General features: G+C 37.4%; 1 protein-coding gene across 2 annotated transcripts in view; it reads right to left on the reverse strand.

Annotated features, from left to right (window-relative positions):
* The window catches only part of USP53 (ubiquitin specific peptidase 53), a 66,611-nt gene extending 50,388 nt beyond the window's left edge, over window positions 1–16,223 (reverse strand). Inside the window, exons 1-2 of one of the 2 annotated variants that reach the window (XM_058721499.1) lie at window positions 16,035–16,223; window positions 565–1,246 (exon numbers count right to left, since the gene is read on the reverse strand). In XM_058721499.1, coding sequence (XP_058577482.1) covers window positions 565–708 — 144 coding nt within the window. In that variant the 5' untranslated portion in view covers window positions 709–1,246; window positions 16,035–16,223. The remainder of the gene's footprint in view (window positions 1–564; window positions 1,247–16,034) is intronic. The other variant, XM_058721498.1, reaches the window with a different exon arrangement.
* Between the last annotated feature and the right edge of the window lie 351 nt (window positions 16,224–16,574).

Raw genomic sequence — 16,574 nt, forward strand, 5'->3', positions numbered from 1 at the left:
AATTAAAAGAATTTCAACAAGGACTGAAGCAAAATGGATTAATTTTCAATTCCACTAAAATAGTGGTGTCTAAATTATGATACCACAGAGACGATTTAAGGCCGCAGTGGAAGGCGAAGGGAGTTTGAATCCTGAGAATTAACTGTGCATTCTCATCTCAACCCAGGCTATCTATGGGGATTCCACTAGATTCCTTTTAAAAGAACGGGAGGGGGGGGGGGGGGAAGAGATTAGTTGATTCAAAAAAACTATTTTATGTATTTCAGAAACATATTTTTAACTTACTAAATAAACATTTTAAGTCAAAAGATGTTTTTATAGCGTAGATATGCATTATTCTGTTGCAAAAACATTCCCATTTATATTAAACAAATAATATTCACTTCTGTTTATAATAAAAAAACAAAATGCCAAGCCAAAATATTTTTGATACAATTAAAAGTAATATTAAAAAGGCTTTCCAGTCAATAATAACTTTACTCTTAATTTACAGTATAAGAAACATTAAACAAAGGACTTCTTGAAAAGCACTTTTGAAAATTAAACAAGAAATTATGGTCTCACCTGTACAGCACTATTAAGAAAGCAGCTGTTTTGTCCTGGTTCATTTAACAAGCCTTTGGTAGGGGCTAGGGACAGCATACTTCCAGGTTGATAAGCTTTTCCAAGATTGCCACCAGGTTTCCGTAAGAATTTCACCCATGCCATTTTCAAGAAACTCTGTTTACATTAAAGCTAAGAATTATATATTTTACATGATGTTTCTGATGATAAAAGGGATGATGTCTTGAATTGTCCACCTAAATTCAATGCAGTCAATTATAATAACATAAGTTTCCAAGTCCATATCTTTCCTGTTGCTGTAAATTTTTGATGACTTTGTCAAGCAAAAATAGGGTACACAAACACTGAAGTTCTAAAAAAGAAAGCTATTTTAAACATGACCTTAAAATTTTTATATGTGTTTAATTTTATAAGAGAGTTGTATAGTTACGGTAAAAAAAAGATTTTTTTTTTTAAACTTCTAAAAACAATGTCAATGAACAAATAATTTTCTTTGAAGTACAAGCCATTTGTCTTGATGATTTAAAACCCAGATGATACAAAAAGATGTTGAGTTCGCATTTGGCACGATTCCTTTGGTCATCTGTTTTCCTTATGTTTTTTTAATAAGAAGATTCTCTTTTCCAGGTGAAGTTATCAAAGGTGACTCCATATTTGTTATCAACGTGACTTCAAAGCAAATCTACAAGAAAGAAAATAGATGTTTAAATAAAAGTAAAGGCTAATCAAGAAAATTGCTACCTTACTATTTGAACACAAATACCGAATATATACCCAAGGAAGATTATAATAATGTTCTAAAATATAAAAATGAAAACATTATTCTTCATTAAAAACTTTAAAAAAATATCCATGTGACATCAATCACAACCTACTTGAACATTTCAATGGTGAGTGGTTTCATAAGGCAAATATTTTACAGAAAACTAGAATTAAATTAGATCTCAGGTAGTATTTTCAAAAGTACTAACTTTGTTGTCAACACTAAATTGCCTTGTTTATTAAAACAAATACTTATACAGACATTCTATGTTATCTTTCTTACACAGAATCATATCATTTTCCCAAGAAACCCAGGAGATTTTACACAAATTGATATGCATTAAATAACTCAGAAGAGGGGCGCCTGGGAGGCTCAGTCGGTTAAGCTTCTGACTTTGGCTCGGGTCATGATCTCGCGGTTCGTGGGGTTGAGCCCTGCGTTGGCTCTGTGCTGTCAACTCGGAGCCTGGGGCCTGCTTTGGATTCTGTGTCTCCCTCTCTCCCTGCCCCTCTCCCACTCATGCTGTCTCTCAAAAATAAGTATTAAGAAAAAAAATTTTTAAATAAAAAATAAATAAAATAACTCAGAAGAAACCTTAAATTGATAAACAAATCTTGGTGAACTAAAGTAAATTTCTACATTATTCACAAATGCATGTTCTTGACTAAAAGGACTTTAAATTTAATCAAAAGCAATTATCACTGAGGTGCCTGGCTGGCTCAGTCAAAAAAGCGTGCAATTCTTGGTCCCAGCGTCATGAGTTCGAGCCCCAAATTGAGTGTAGAGATTAGTTAAATAAATAAAATTTTAAAAATAAAACAAGTATTATTAATAAGTTTTGTTTAATCAATTAAACTTCCTTCCTATATTCATTCACTCAACAAACATTTACTGAGCCAGGTATTCTGCCAGGCACGGGGACTAATAATGAGGAAAGGCAGACAATAATACAATGAGTAACAACTTGTAACTTGTACTAGAAGAGCTATGTGCTGAGTGCTAACAGAAAAACAATGCAAGGAAAGAGGGTGGAAAATGCATATAAGGTGAGACAGTTTGCACTTTTAAACAGGATAGTCATGGAAAGTTTAGTTGCGAATTGTTACCTTTGCACAAATGTTTGAAGGAGGTGAAGATACCACCCGGGAAAAAGACATCCCGAACAGAGTGAATTTGAATAGCATGCTTAGCATGTTGGGAAAATGGTAAGCTATTCAATGTGGCAGAAGAAATGTGAACAAAGAACAGACAAGATGAAAAGGAGGGATGGGAACAGATCATGTGGGGCACTGAAAAACCTCTGTGAGGACTTTGGCTCTAAACTCTTTTTCAAAGCACAAAAACCTACGAAAGAATGAGATAGATCAGTTCAATACCAATGGTCAAATGCCCACTAAGGAAAGCATTGAGGAATAAAGAAGCATCTTATCTAAAGAATTAAAGCCAGGGCTTACTTCCAGCCCAACATATTAGCTCATCACTTATTAGCTGTTCGGTCTTAGATAAATCCTTATCCTCTCTGATTTACAGCTTCTTCATCTATAAAATGGAGATAACAATAATAGCCCCAATTAACATAGATTAAATGTTTCAAGAATTCTAAAACACTATACTATGTTAGTTGTTTCCTTTTTAACTCTGTGGATTGCAACCTTCCCTAAAGTGATCTAAATGATCCCCAAATATTTAATATAAATTAAGTTTTTAATAAATGCATATTACAACATTAAAGGAGCTCTACATTGGTAGTAAATTTGTATTTTTAATGAAAGAATCCTATTAAAATGATACTCTTTCATCATTTACTAGGCACCAGGTTTGCATCATGAACTGTGCTGAAGTATATAAAACAACCCCTCCCTTTAATGAGCTTACTTTGGTGAAGGGCAAACACACAAACAGATAATTTTAAAATACTGTGGCTTCCACTCTTGTGCAAGATGTCAAACTAGTATATGCCCTCTGCTCCCTAACCCCAGCCCAAGTCTGGAGATTATACAAAAGGAATAGGTAGCCAAATGAGAAACAGGAAGAAACCTTAAGGACACCAAAGTAACTGGCTTCTAAAGTGGGAGGGAAACAGCAGCCAAGAAATAGAGAGGGACAAGAGCTACAGACTGGAAAAGAGCTTTCAAGTTAGGACCTTTTCCTTTCTTCACATTGCTCTCGGCAGAGAATTCCCACCCCACACAATGCAATGAAACAGGAAAGTTCAGCTACCCCGCTAGTGCCATCTGGAGTGTAAGGGAGATTATAACATTATAACAACAGGAAAGCACTAGAGCACAACCAGTTTGGTTACCAGTTTGGGAACTGGTAACAAGTACGGGGACCTGCAAGGGCCCTGTGTGTTCTCTCATGCCTACTTCACAAATAGAACAGAGATTAGTAGGATCTGGAAAAAATCATGCCGCTAGGCTGGGTAACAGTCTCAGGCTGCATCACTCCAGATCAAGCCCCTCTACTCACATCCTACCTCTACTCACTGAAATCATTTGAATAAACACAAATGAGAGTTCACCCTTCTCATGTAAACATTATTAGTTTGTAATTTGGTTGTACTCCAGGAAAAAGACAACCAGACACTTGAGGAGTAGGAGCAAACTGAACATTTTACAACATAGGAAACAGAATAAACAGACCGAAGGAAATACAAATTTAAAATAAACAATAAATATCCACCAACTGAATATGGCAGCTTTTTAAAATACTGCAATTTTGCAAAAGAATGACTTAACTAGCAAAATGGATAGAAGTGAAAACCATATTAAGAAGCAATAAGCTCAGATCAGGAAATTTTCCTGCAAGTACTAAAAAAGGAGTAAAGAAGTGGAAAATATAAACATTTCAAAAAAGCTAAAAGGCATGAGTGAAATCTAAAACTATCAATACTATCTAAAAGAATTCCCAGAAAAACTAAATTGAGTGAACACTTTTAAAAATGACTATGATTTTTCCACAATTAAAAGCCAAAAAACTCACAGACAGAGAATACATAACTCAAATAAATCCACACATGATGTGGGGAAGGAAGTAGGATGAAAGTTATGAAGCCTTAAACTGAAAAGAGAGAGAAAAAAGAGATTTTCAAGCCCATTTATTGGCAAACAATAGAAATAGAGACACCTGGGTGGCTGAGTTAAGCCTCTGACTCTTTATTTTGGCTCAGGTCACGATCCCAGGGTGGTGGGATTGAGCCCTGTGTCAGGCTCTGTGCTGAGTGTACAGCCTGCTTGGGATTCTGTCTCCCTCTCTCTCTCTCTGCCCACCCCAACCCCCCCCCCCCCCAACATGCAAGCTTGCTCGTTTGCTCTCTCTCTCTCTCAAAATAAACATTTTAAAAAGAAAGAAAACGTGAATCAAAAAATAAACTTTTGTAAAAACTAATATAACAGACAAAATTTTCACAAGCTTGATTAAGGAAAAAAAGAAACATATATAAACACCAAGGAAATTGATAAATGAGAAATGACCACAGATACAGAAGCAACCAAAAGAACTATAAACGAATATCACTTAAGTTTTATGGCAATAACTTCCAAAATCTAAAGGAAAGGGTAATTTCCCCAAAAAATACAAATTAACAAAATCAAGCCAAGAAAAAGTAGAAAATATTTTCGAAACCTAGAACAATGTGGAAACAAAAGTTCTCCCACTGCAAATGCCATCTGGATCACATGGATTCAAAGTTCAATTTTATCTAAAAGTTAAAGAACTGTTAATTCTAATGGTATATTATTGCAGGGCACAGGAAAAATAATATACAAAGTATCCCAAATCATTTCATGAAGCTAACATAACCTGAATATCAAAACACGATAAATTTCAGACTAATGTGACTTGGATATAAAACTCATAAATAAAGCACTAGCAAACATAATGCATCAATGTGTCAAAGAATAATATACACTATTGAAAAGAATAGTCAAGGAGGGTTTATTCCAGGAATGCAAATGTGATTCTATATTTATGCTTTCAATAAATATTCGGGAGGTTATGCAGAAAAGAGCTAACAAAGCAATGTTTGCAACAGCCAAAAGGTGGAAACCCAAATGTTCATCAACTAACGGAAGGGATAAACAACATATGGTATGAGCATGTTACATGTGTATACATACTCTAACAGTGGAATATTATTCAGCTATAAAAAGAAATGAAGTTGGGGCGCCTGGGTAGCTCAGTGGGTTAAGCGCCTGACTTCGGCTCAGGTCATGATCTCGCGGTCAGTGAGTTCGAGCCCCACGTCGGGCTCTGTGCTGACAGCTCAGAGCCTGGAGCCTGTTTGAGATTCTGTGTCTCCCTCTCTCTCTGACCCTCCCCTGTTCATGCTCTATCTCTCTCTCAGTCCCAAAAATAAATAAATGTTAAAAAAAAATTAAAAAAAAAAAAAAGAAATGAAGTACTTTTCATACTACCATATGGATGAACACCGAAAACACTTTGCTAAGTGAAAGAAGTCAGTCATGCAGGACCACACGTTATGTTTCCATTGATACAAAATGTCCAGAACAGAGAAATCTAGAGACAGTCAGTGATTGCTTTGACTGTAGAAATGGGGGTTATAGAGATGAGAAGGGAAGAGTAACAGCTAAAGGATACAAGGATTCTTCTCGAGATGATGAAAATGTTCTAAAATTGTGGTGATAGGTCTGCCTAAAAACTACTGAATTGTACTCTTTCAATGAGTAAATTGTATGATATGTGAATTATATTTCAATAAAACTACGTAAGAAAAAAGAAAAAAGACAACATAGCAAGACCAGAGATTGCCATCTCAGAAAGGCCTGTTTGCAAGGTTTTAGGCTTTTGGAATTTAAATTTTTGAGAGGATTCCCACCACAATAACTAGTGAGTGCTGGTTACTGTGCCTGAACTGTGTTTTATCCTGAACACCTGTTTTCCTTCTGGAAGTATGGAATCTTGATAACCTATGAAGCAGAGGATAACTATGTGACTACTCCAATAAAACCCTACGCACTGAGTCTCTAAACAGCTTTCTGACAGACAACACTACTTGTCACCACAATTTGGTGCTGGAGGAATTCGTGTGTTTTTTGTAACTCTGCTGGAATAAAATTGTGAGAAACTTGTGCCTGATTTCCATCAGACATCACCCCATGATCGCTCCCCATTTGCTGATTTTGCTTTATTTCTTTTTGCCATAATTAATAAAGCATACCAGGAAATACTATATGCTGAGTACTCGGAGTTTTACAAAATCACCAAACCTGGGAATGAGAGGGATCTTGGAGACCTGAACACAGAGGCATTATGAAAGTACTTTGTTTCTATCAGGCTTGCAAAGTTAAAAGAGACACTGTTGGTTGGGATAAATGGAAAGAAGTGCTTTCTCTTCTTGTTGACTAATAAAACATGTGATTATACTGTACTACCCTTGCAGAAATATTATATCAACCTGGCAACAACCGTTAAATTTAAAAACAATTATTTATTTATTTATTTTTCATTTGAGAGAGAGAGAGAGAGAGAGAGAGAGAAGGGGAAAAGGACAGAGGGAAAGGGAGAGAGAATCTTAAGCAGGCTCCATACTCAGCACAGAACCTGACACGAGGCTTGATCTTACAACCCTGGGAACGTGACCTGAGCCAAAAATCAAGAGTTGGACACTCAGCCAACTGAGCCACCCAGGCACCCCAAAACAAACACCCTTCAATCTAAAAGCTCTAATACTGAGATTCTATGCCCCCCCAAAAGTATTACCTTTTTGAGCTATACTATGTAGGTGCAATAAATAAGGAAAGAATCAAAATGAATATCCATAAACAGGAACATAATTATATAAGAGGGTGTTTTTGAGTGACAAAGGCAAAATGCAGAAATGTAATATAATCCCATTTTTGTAAAACATATGTGAAAAAATATATATGTTTTACATGAACTTCTTAACAAGGAAGAGTGTGTATATGTTTTATTAAAATGGGGATGGACAGCCAAACTTGAAAATAAAAGTGAAAAAAAAAAAAGCCTGTATGAAAAAAACCTATAGTATGTATCTTAATTACATTCACACATTATATAAGTTATGTACGTGTATACACACACAAAAAATTTAAATAAATATGACATACCAGAAAACAACAAATGAAAAGAAATTTGATATTGCAATTTTAGGCTCAGATAAAATTGACTGAATAAAAATACAACTGATCTCTCTACATTGATTTTGTATCCTGTAACTGTACCGAATTCGAGCATTAGTTCTAACAGTTCCTGCTGGAGCCTTAATAGTTTCACTTCTTCTTTTCCTATTTGGATGCCATTTATTTCTTTTTCTTGACTAACTGCTCTGGCTAGGACTTCCAGTGCTATGTTGAATAGGTGTGGTGAGAATGGGCACCGTGTTTTGTTTCTGATCTTAGAGGAAAAGCTTTTGCCTTTTCATAATTAAAAATGATGTCAGCTGTGTAGTTGTCATAAATGGCTTTTATTATATTGAGGCACATTCCCTCTATACCCACTTTGTTGAGCAATTTTATACTGGAAGGGTATTAAATTTCGTTAAATGTTTTTCTGCATGTAATTTTTCCTTTCTTTAATGTGGTATATGACATTTATTGATTTTCAAATATTGAACCATCCTTGCACGTCAGGAATAAATCCCACTTGATCATAGTACATGATCCTTACAATATGCTACTGAATTTGATTTCCTAACATTTTGCTGAGAATTTTTCCATCTATACTTGCCAGGGATATTGGCCTATATTTTCTTTCCTTGTAGTGTCCTTATTTATCTTTGTTATCAGGGTAAAGCTGGCCTCATAAAAAGGAGTTTGGACGTGTTCCCTTTTCTTCAATTGATTTAAAAATGAATATTAAGCTAGAAAACAAATTGAATTGTATTCACCAAATGGCATATTAGAGTCCTAACCTCCAGTGCCTGTGAACACTTGGAAATAGGGCTTTTGCAGATGTAATGAGGTTAAGATGAGGTCATTAGTGTGGGCCCTTATCCAATAAGGCTAGCAGTTATCATTAAAAGAGACAGAAACACACAGAGAGAATACTGTTTAATGACAGGCAGAGAATGGTGCGATACAACTACAGGTAAGGGAACACCAAGGATTGACAGCCACCACCAGAAGCAAAAAGGGGAAAGGAAGGCTTCTGCTCAGAGCCCTTGAAAGAAAACAACTCTGCCAACCTTGATTTTGGACTTCCAGACTCTGGAGCTGTGAGAGAATAAATTTCTATTGTTTTATGTCATTCATTTTGTTCTGCTTTGCTACAGAGGTCCTAGAAAACTAATAAAAGCGCTAATAAAGCTATGAAATTCCTTTGTTCTTTTACGTTTATTGGGATTTGTTTTGATTATAAAATATTACATAGATTTTTAAAATAACATAGAAGTACTGCATAGGGAAAATATAGAATACCCATAATCCTACATAAAATCACTGCTAATAAAGCTACTGAAATATATTTTTAATAGTATCCTGGCCTAACCATCAAACTATACAGTAAAATTTCATTTTAACATCTTTTCACTAATAAGCAATACAGCAACTCAAAGACACGCTGAAGACTTTTTATTGGTACACTACAACTGTTCACCTAACTAGTAAAAGTATTCAAGGTTTCATTTTCAATAACTCGATAGCAAGGTGAAGAGGTATAGCAAGGTGAAGCAATTAAAAGCCTAATTCATTATAGAGGTATCTTGACTTCTGTAAATTGAAGGATTAGAGTAAGGAAGATACAACTGAAGAACAGATATCCTTTGACACACAAAACCACTGTCACCCCACAAATGGAGGTATTGGAGAAGAGTGTACTAGAACATTTATAAAACAAAGACAGAAAATGAGATTAAAGTCATAAGAAAATACTGTACCACCACAAACAAAAACAGCAAATTTTAAGTAATTCCCAATGTTCTGTACTTTTTTGCACTATTTCTTTTCATCTAAAAAAGAACTATGCTTTATCTCTCATGGCTTTTACCTACTCACTAGTTCCCACTGATAACTAACCAGAGAAAGACATGAGTTCATGTGTATCCAGAATATAGAGTATGAACATTAAAGACAATGGCTTATAGCAATCTGTTTTAAGATACGACTTCAGAAGCCAATTATGCCAAAGCAGGCATAACCTAACATTTCTTTGCCTTGACAAAGGCCAAAACGGAACTCTTGCTTTGCCTATATCTTCCCCCTCATCTCATTTGATGGTAACTTTGTCTTTCCAGTTGCTGAGAACAAGTATCTTGCTATGATCTTTGACTCTGCTTTCTCACCTACCTCTGTCAGAATGTGACCAATTCTCACCCCCTCTGCTTCTACTATTCTCGCTTCTACTATTCTCGACGTATCCATCATCAAATCTTGCCTGGATTGCTAGAATAGCCTAATTGTCTCCTAGATGCTGCCCTTACCCAACAAAACCTACCCTCAAGAACAGGCAAAAAGAACCATCTAAAATTAAATCATAATGTCATCCCCCTCCTTATAATCTTTCAATGGGTCTTTATTACCTTCAGATTAAAACCCAAAAAGTCTTTACAATGGACTGCAAGGCCCTATACTACCTGCCAAAAGTAAAAAACACTTTTTTCTATACTCTCACTGCACTAATGAGACCAGATGTGTTCTTCCACAAGCCATTCTCCAATTCTCAGTGGACACCAACACAATACCTACAATTTAACTCAATTTTGACATTATCTACCTGCAGTCAGTGTCAAATCCCAAGACAAGGGCTCAGTCCCAAAAGACCATCCCCCTCACTTCAGCTGCTCATCACATGTCCCAAGTTGTTACCTGTACTTCTGATTAATTGCCTATAATTTGGAGGTTCCCATGACATTCTCCATGGATCCAATTAATTTGCTAGCATGGCTCACAGAACTCAGGAAAACAGCTTACCGACTAGACTTGAGGTTTATTATGAAAAGATACTCGGAAACAGCCAGATGGAAGAGAGGCAAAGGGTAAGATATGTGGGAAGGGGGATGGAATGTCCATGCCCTCTCCAGACATACGCCCTCCCGGCACCTCCCTATGTTCAACAATCCAAAAGCTCTCCAAATCCCTTCAGTTAGGATTTTTTATGGAGGCTTCATTACACAGGGCACAACTGATTAAATCACTAGCCATTAGTGATTAGCTCGAAATCCACCGCGCTCCCCTCCCTGGAAGTGGAGGGAGGTGGACAGGCTGAAAGTTCAATTCCTCTAATCACACAGTTGGTTCCCCTGGCAACCAGCGCCCCCTCCTAAGGCTATCTAGGAGCTCTGAACCACCAGTCATCTCATTAGCATGCAAAAAAACACATTTATTGCTTCCAGAGATTCCAAGGGTTTTAGAAGCTGTGTGCCAGAAAATGGTGCCAGAGATCAAATACTGTATATATTTCTTACTATGTCACACCTGCCCATCCCCTCACCTTCACCTCTAAATACTTTTCCTATACTTTCTCCACTGCAGTTGTATCACCCTCCTTGTTTCTGAACACACCATGCAAACACCTGCTTTAAAGTGGCTATTCTTTGGCCTGAAACACACTTCCCCTTGATACCCACGTGACTTCTCCCTGGCTCCCTTCGGGATTGCTCTGTTCAAAAAACACCTTCTAAATGAGGCCTATATTGATTTAAAATTGCAACCACAACCTCCACTCCACACTCCCAACTCCCCTTACCCTGCTCTACCACCTTTCTTTTCTCCTTGGCATTTATCACCATCTTATATACTATATAACTAACTTACTAGGATTATTATTGTTTCTCCTCTCAATCATCTTAGAATGTAAAGGGAATCCCAGGCATGTAAAACAGTGCACAGTACACGGTAAGTACTCACTAAATATTTATTAAAGAAAGCTCAGGAAATAAAGTGAAACCTCAATCAACAAATCAGTGCTCCTATAACAAAGATGACCTAGGCAATCAGGACTCAGGACAATCTCCCACCAAGTGGCAGCTACATCACTGTCAGTACTATTGCCAAGGAGGTAGGATTATTTCAGGCCTATACAACATACTATATAGGAGGAAAAGTCTTCCAGAATTCAAACATCCTGCTTGAAACGGAAGGCCACCATGAGAGGGGCAAGAGTTTTACTTTGCAGGCCAAGAAGTTTAGAAGACATCTGGTGGACAAAGAATGCCCTGATAGGTTCTTGACAAGGACAGAATCTATGGTCTGATACTGACCTCAAGTGTCCCACAATTATTTATTCCACCAATGATAAAGCTTCTAGCATCACAGAAAATTGCTCAACTATTCAATCATTAAAATCATATCAGTTACATAATCTATAATCATAATGATATAAAAAGGTTCATAGTTGTTAAATATCATAAACCATGTATAAAATACCTAATAAATGCCCAAAATAATCAGGCATTCAATAAATGTAAGCTAACTATAATGATAGCAGCAACACTACCTTTGAGGTAAATGGTCTTTAATAATATAAAGAAACATTTGAAAAGAAAGTAAAAGCTGTATTATATATATCTCATTTTGCTATCTTTCTCCATTTCCTTACACTGATGTATCAATCTTGACTATAGCCTTAGTTAGGTCAGATAAATTGTACAATAAAGTATCAATTTCTAAATTTTAGTATCTGTGAATAAGTTATTCTTAGTAGAAAATAAAACAATTTCATTTACAGAGCTATCCTACTGTAAGAAACTTAACATGAAAAATTCTAATTTACAAAAAAAAGTGTTTGGGAATGCTTCACTTTACAAATGGATTCATCACAGTATTGTTTTAAACATTCATTACAACCTTTTGGACTAGAGAAAGAGAAATTAAGTTAAAACATTAGAAGACAATGCATCGGAAATAAATGGAAAGCAACTCTGGAATAACAATGCAAACAAAAGAGGTTTAATTTAGAAAAATTCAACCTATGTACCACTTTTCAGAAAAATAACTACAAACTTCCTTAATGAGAACTTTAATTCGTAAATAACATGATCCATCCAGCCATAAAACATAACTAGAGCACCCAAAATACATCTGGACACTGCTCTCATCATGTCTCTGGGTCCCGGAGAAAGCTCCTCTGCCCGCCTACCACCCTTCATGGTGTCCATATGGTACTCTCCGTACACCTGAGATGACAGCACACATACCATCATCTCCAGGTTCTCTTACTCCGCGTTCCCTCTACAGAAACACAGTACAGAGTTTTAAAAAAAATGTACATAGTGCAGTGGTAACACAAAAATGAAGTAATCTACTGTCCTTTGCTGGCTTAGAAAATACTTCACAGGTGTGGTATGGGTGACCAGTAAGTTGAAAGGGTAATGGGGGGGCGCCTGGGTGGCGCAGTCGGTTAAGCGTCCGACTTCGGCCAGGTCACGATCTCGCGGTCCGTGAGTTCGAGCCCCGCGTCAGGCTCTGGGCTGATGGCTCGGAGCCTGGAGCCTGTTTCCGATTCTGTGTCTCCCTCTCTCTCTGCCCCTCCCCCGTTCATGCTCTGTCTCTCTCTGTCCCAAAAAAAAAAAAAAAAAAAAAAAACGTTGAAAGGGTAATGGGAGGAGGAGAAGCGGTATCTTACAAAGGTAAGGTATAAGAAAACATGAACTATTGGATCTTTGGAAACTCATTTCAGTTTGGGGGAGGATTGGGAACAGGCTGAGATGAGGCTCAGAAAAGGAAGACCTCCTATTTCTGACTACCTTTGTCTCATTGATTTTTGATTCTCTAGTGCCTAGCATACAATAGGTCAATAAATGTTCACTGAATAAATTTGCTAACTCAGAAAATCACAAAAAGTAAAAAAAGTTTGGAATTTGGAGGCTCCAAATTCCAAAGGAAAAGTATTTCTTCAAAAGGCTTTCTGCAAGTCAATATTTACAAAATAGAAGTAAACAGTGGTTACATTTACAAAATGTGTTCAAAAATACCAAATTAATTTTAAAAAATCACAATTCAGATAACTGAAATGATAGTTTAGGTACTGAAACATGGTTTATGTTGCATAATATTTTATTTTCTGATGAATTACAAATATGAATATAAGCAGCAACTTTTCTGAAGTGACTCATAAAACAAAAATTCTTCAACTACATCCAATGGTTTGTAGCATTTTTGTGTATGTCAGAGACACTTTTGGTGGCCTAATGAGGCCTATGGACTCCGTGGGAAAACGTTTGTAAATGCATAAAATAAAATTCATAATATAATTCATCAATTATGTTAAAATTCAGTTCTAACCACAGACTACAGTTCTAATTATGGACCCTCCTTTAAGAATTCTTGATAGAGGATATCGGTTAACTTGGAAAAGCATAGACACTTCTTACCTAAAGAGCACCCCCCCATATATATGTAATATTCCTATTATCTTAAAAAAGCCCATAATAAATTACCATAATTAGGATATTATATAAAGTTAATATTTAAAGTTTAAATAACTTTTGAAGGTTTTTATTTGTGGTAGAACAGGCTGCTTCCATTTCTTGTTCCTACTATGTGCATCTGTTGTAATGCAAAATTTTCTAACATCATTTCATCTGTACAAAATTAATAATAATATACTAATGCTATATTTGTATCATCACTAATCTCTAGCTAGTTCTCCAAACATGACATCTAGTACACTTCCTCCCTTAATCCAAGAGCTCATGAGTACTAGTAGGCTAGACTGACAATCTTCTGGGCCCCAGCACACCTAGCATGCTCTGTATTCAGAATACTTTCAGATGCACTACATAAACGACCTCACTGTAGGTTGTCTTTGGGATCTATAATTAAGAAACACCTTATAGTTAAAGCTGTCAAATAACAAGATCTGCTCAGTATTGTAGTAACTAAATGTCTTTGTAGGATAACTTAAATCTACCACTTTATAGATTTCAAACATACTTTTGGAAAATTGTAGGGTACAGCAACATCCTCCCTAGCATGGTAGGTGAGTGAGTTCCAAACAGTATCAACAGGGAAAATAAAAATAACTCTGATTTTGACTCTTTAATGGGCATATCACCTTAAAATAAATCAGAATTTTTATTTTTTAACTCTTTGTCTTGCTAAAACTTCTAAACCATAATTCTAAAATTGTGTTTGATACTACAGTTTAAAAGAAACATTTATTTGACACTAAATATAATGCAAAAAAATCCTGAATCACAGTACATTGTAAAATCATAAAAAATTTTGAAAAGAGATTTTCTTTTTTAAGGAAGAGAACAAACACGGTGGAGAACGGTACCTCTCCCATATTAAAATAGCTATCTTTTAAAAAACTTCTTTTTGTATCTTCTAGAGAACATTAATGGGTTGACAACTAGTGTCAAGTTTCATGAACAATATACAATCTACATATGTTTATGAAAAGTTTTTAACTAATAAAGAAAAAAGGTGTTTTTGATTACTTATTTTCTACACTGCAGGAAAAAATACACATAACTACCAATGAGTTTAATTTGTGAACAAACTTAAATAAATCACTTTATAGTTTATTACCAGTAATCATGAACCTAGACAAATTGTCCAAAAAAGCTCATTTTAAGAGCCTCCAAAATGTAAAACAAAAACAAAACCTGTGTTTTTTCCAGACTGTAATTAACTCTTACTTACAGTTGAGTTTGTCTATTTGAATTCTTATGACAATGGCAGATAAATCATGTATTACTTTTACAAAGTAAGTTTTATTTTTCTAATTTCTCCTTCACAGGATGAAGGAGCTTTGCCTAGGCCATCATCAGGAAACCAAAAATAGAAAATTAAACTAACAAGTACCCATTTAGCCAAAAGCTCATTTCAATCAGAATTTTGTGTTAGTACTTGTTACTTCCTTTAAACACTGAGAATTAGCAATGTTCTTTTAAAGAACAGAGTTAAAAGCGAATCAGACCCAATTACAAAGAACTTCCGAAGTTTAAACATCCCTCACAATAGCCTTGAAAATCCAGTGCAAAAGTATATATATATTTTTCCAGATAAGGAAACATTCTGGCATACTCTGCTGTCTAACAAATAAAGCCTTCCAGTACATTTTGCAAGCATTAATCAGACTTTGCATTGATACAGAAAACCTTGCAGCAAGATAACAAAACCTCAGAACATGCTCAGATTGCAGTCTTTAGAAGGCCTCCCTAGTACACCTGTACAAGTACTTCCTGTTCTCCAACGATGTTTAAAAGTAGTTTGGTAAATGTCCCATAAGTTGTTGTCTAAAAGCTAAACATTAACTTGATAAATTACTACTACCAACCAGAAACCACCAGCCCAAAGATTCTTACGTATCCAGTCATCTCTCTTCTCCAAGGAGGACAACATAACCATCTGGACCCCTTTACAGAGCTGCTGCTCGGGAGTGGCAGTGGCTTCGCAAGCAAGGCGCAGGGGCCAAGTAAGCTATATTCACAATCCCAACGCACCCAGCGGGACTCCAGGTTCTGCCTCTTGCCCGCCCTCAAACACAGCAGCAAGAACAGCCACGACCCAGTAAACAGAGCACCTCCTTTCGCCTCCCGCGCGCCTCCAGCCTGCCCAGAGGCATCTCCGCCAGGCCGGGACATGACGGGCAGGAGGCGGGCAGGCTGCGTGCCCTCGGGCGCCTGAACCCGGGCGAAAAGTCCGCGGAGCAGGAGCGGAGGATGTCACAGGGCTGCTGCTAGGGGAGAGACAAGGTCTGGCACTGAAACTGGGGTCTCCCACTCAGGCCCGGGGTCTCCAGTCGTTGGATCTCTATCTAGAGACTAATTTCGGAGACTTACCTTGAGCTCTGCCCTCCTAACGAGAGGAGCGTGCGGTCCAGGTAGAGAAACACGGGCCTTCCACTTCCACAGGGCTACCTCCCGCTGGCCCAGCTCTGCCTCACGCCAACACCCGGCTGATACTAACAGCTGCCACCGTAGCCGAGGTTCACCGGGAACTGGAGCAGTGGCGTCTGGTATCGCCGCCCAGAGCTCGACCCGGAGCACGGAGCATGCGCACACGCCCCAACACCCAAGGGCCAGTCAGGACAGTGACACCTGCGATCAACAGGTCCCGGGAGACCCGCCCCAATCTCCGCCTCGCGCCCGCCCCGCCTCCTTGGGAAAGGCTCCGCCTTCACGCTCACGGAGTTAACCCCGCCCCGCACGCGATTTCCCGGCTTTCCGGACCTGGCGAACTGTATTCCCGCGGGGGTTCGATTGGGCGCGCGATCCAGTTGACTTACTCCAAGGAGCGAGATCCCGCGAGAGCAGGAGCTTGAACATTTCCCCTAAGGCAGGGGCGGTGTGGGAGGGCTTGCTGAGCTGTTGGGAAAGGTG

Source organism: Neofelis nebulosa, chromosome 3 (genome assembly GCF_028018385.1).
Source record: "Neofelis nebulosa isolate mNeoNeb1 chromosome 3, mNeoNeb1.pri, whole genome shotgun sequence".
In the NCBI taxonomy this organism is placed as follows: Eukaryota; Metazoa; Chordata; class Mammalia; order Carnivora; family Felidae; genus Neofelis; species Neofelis nebulosa.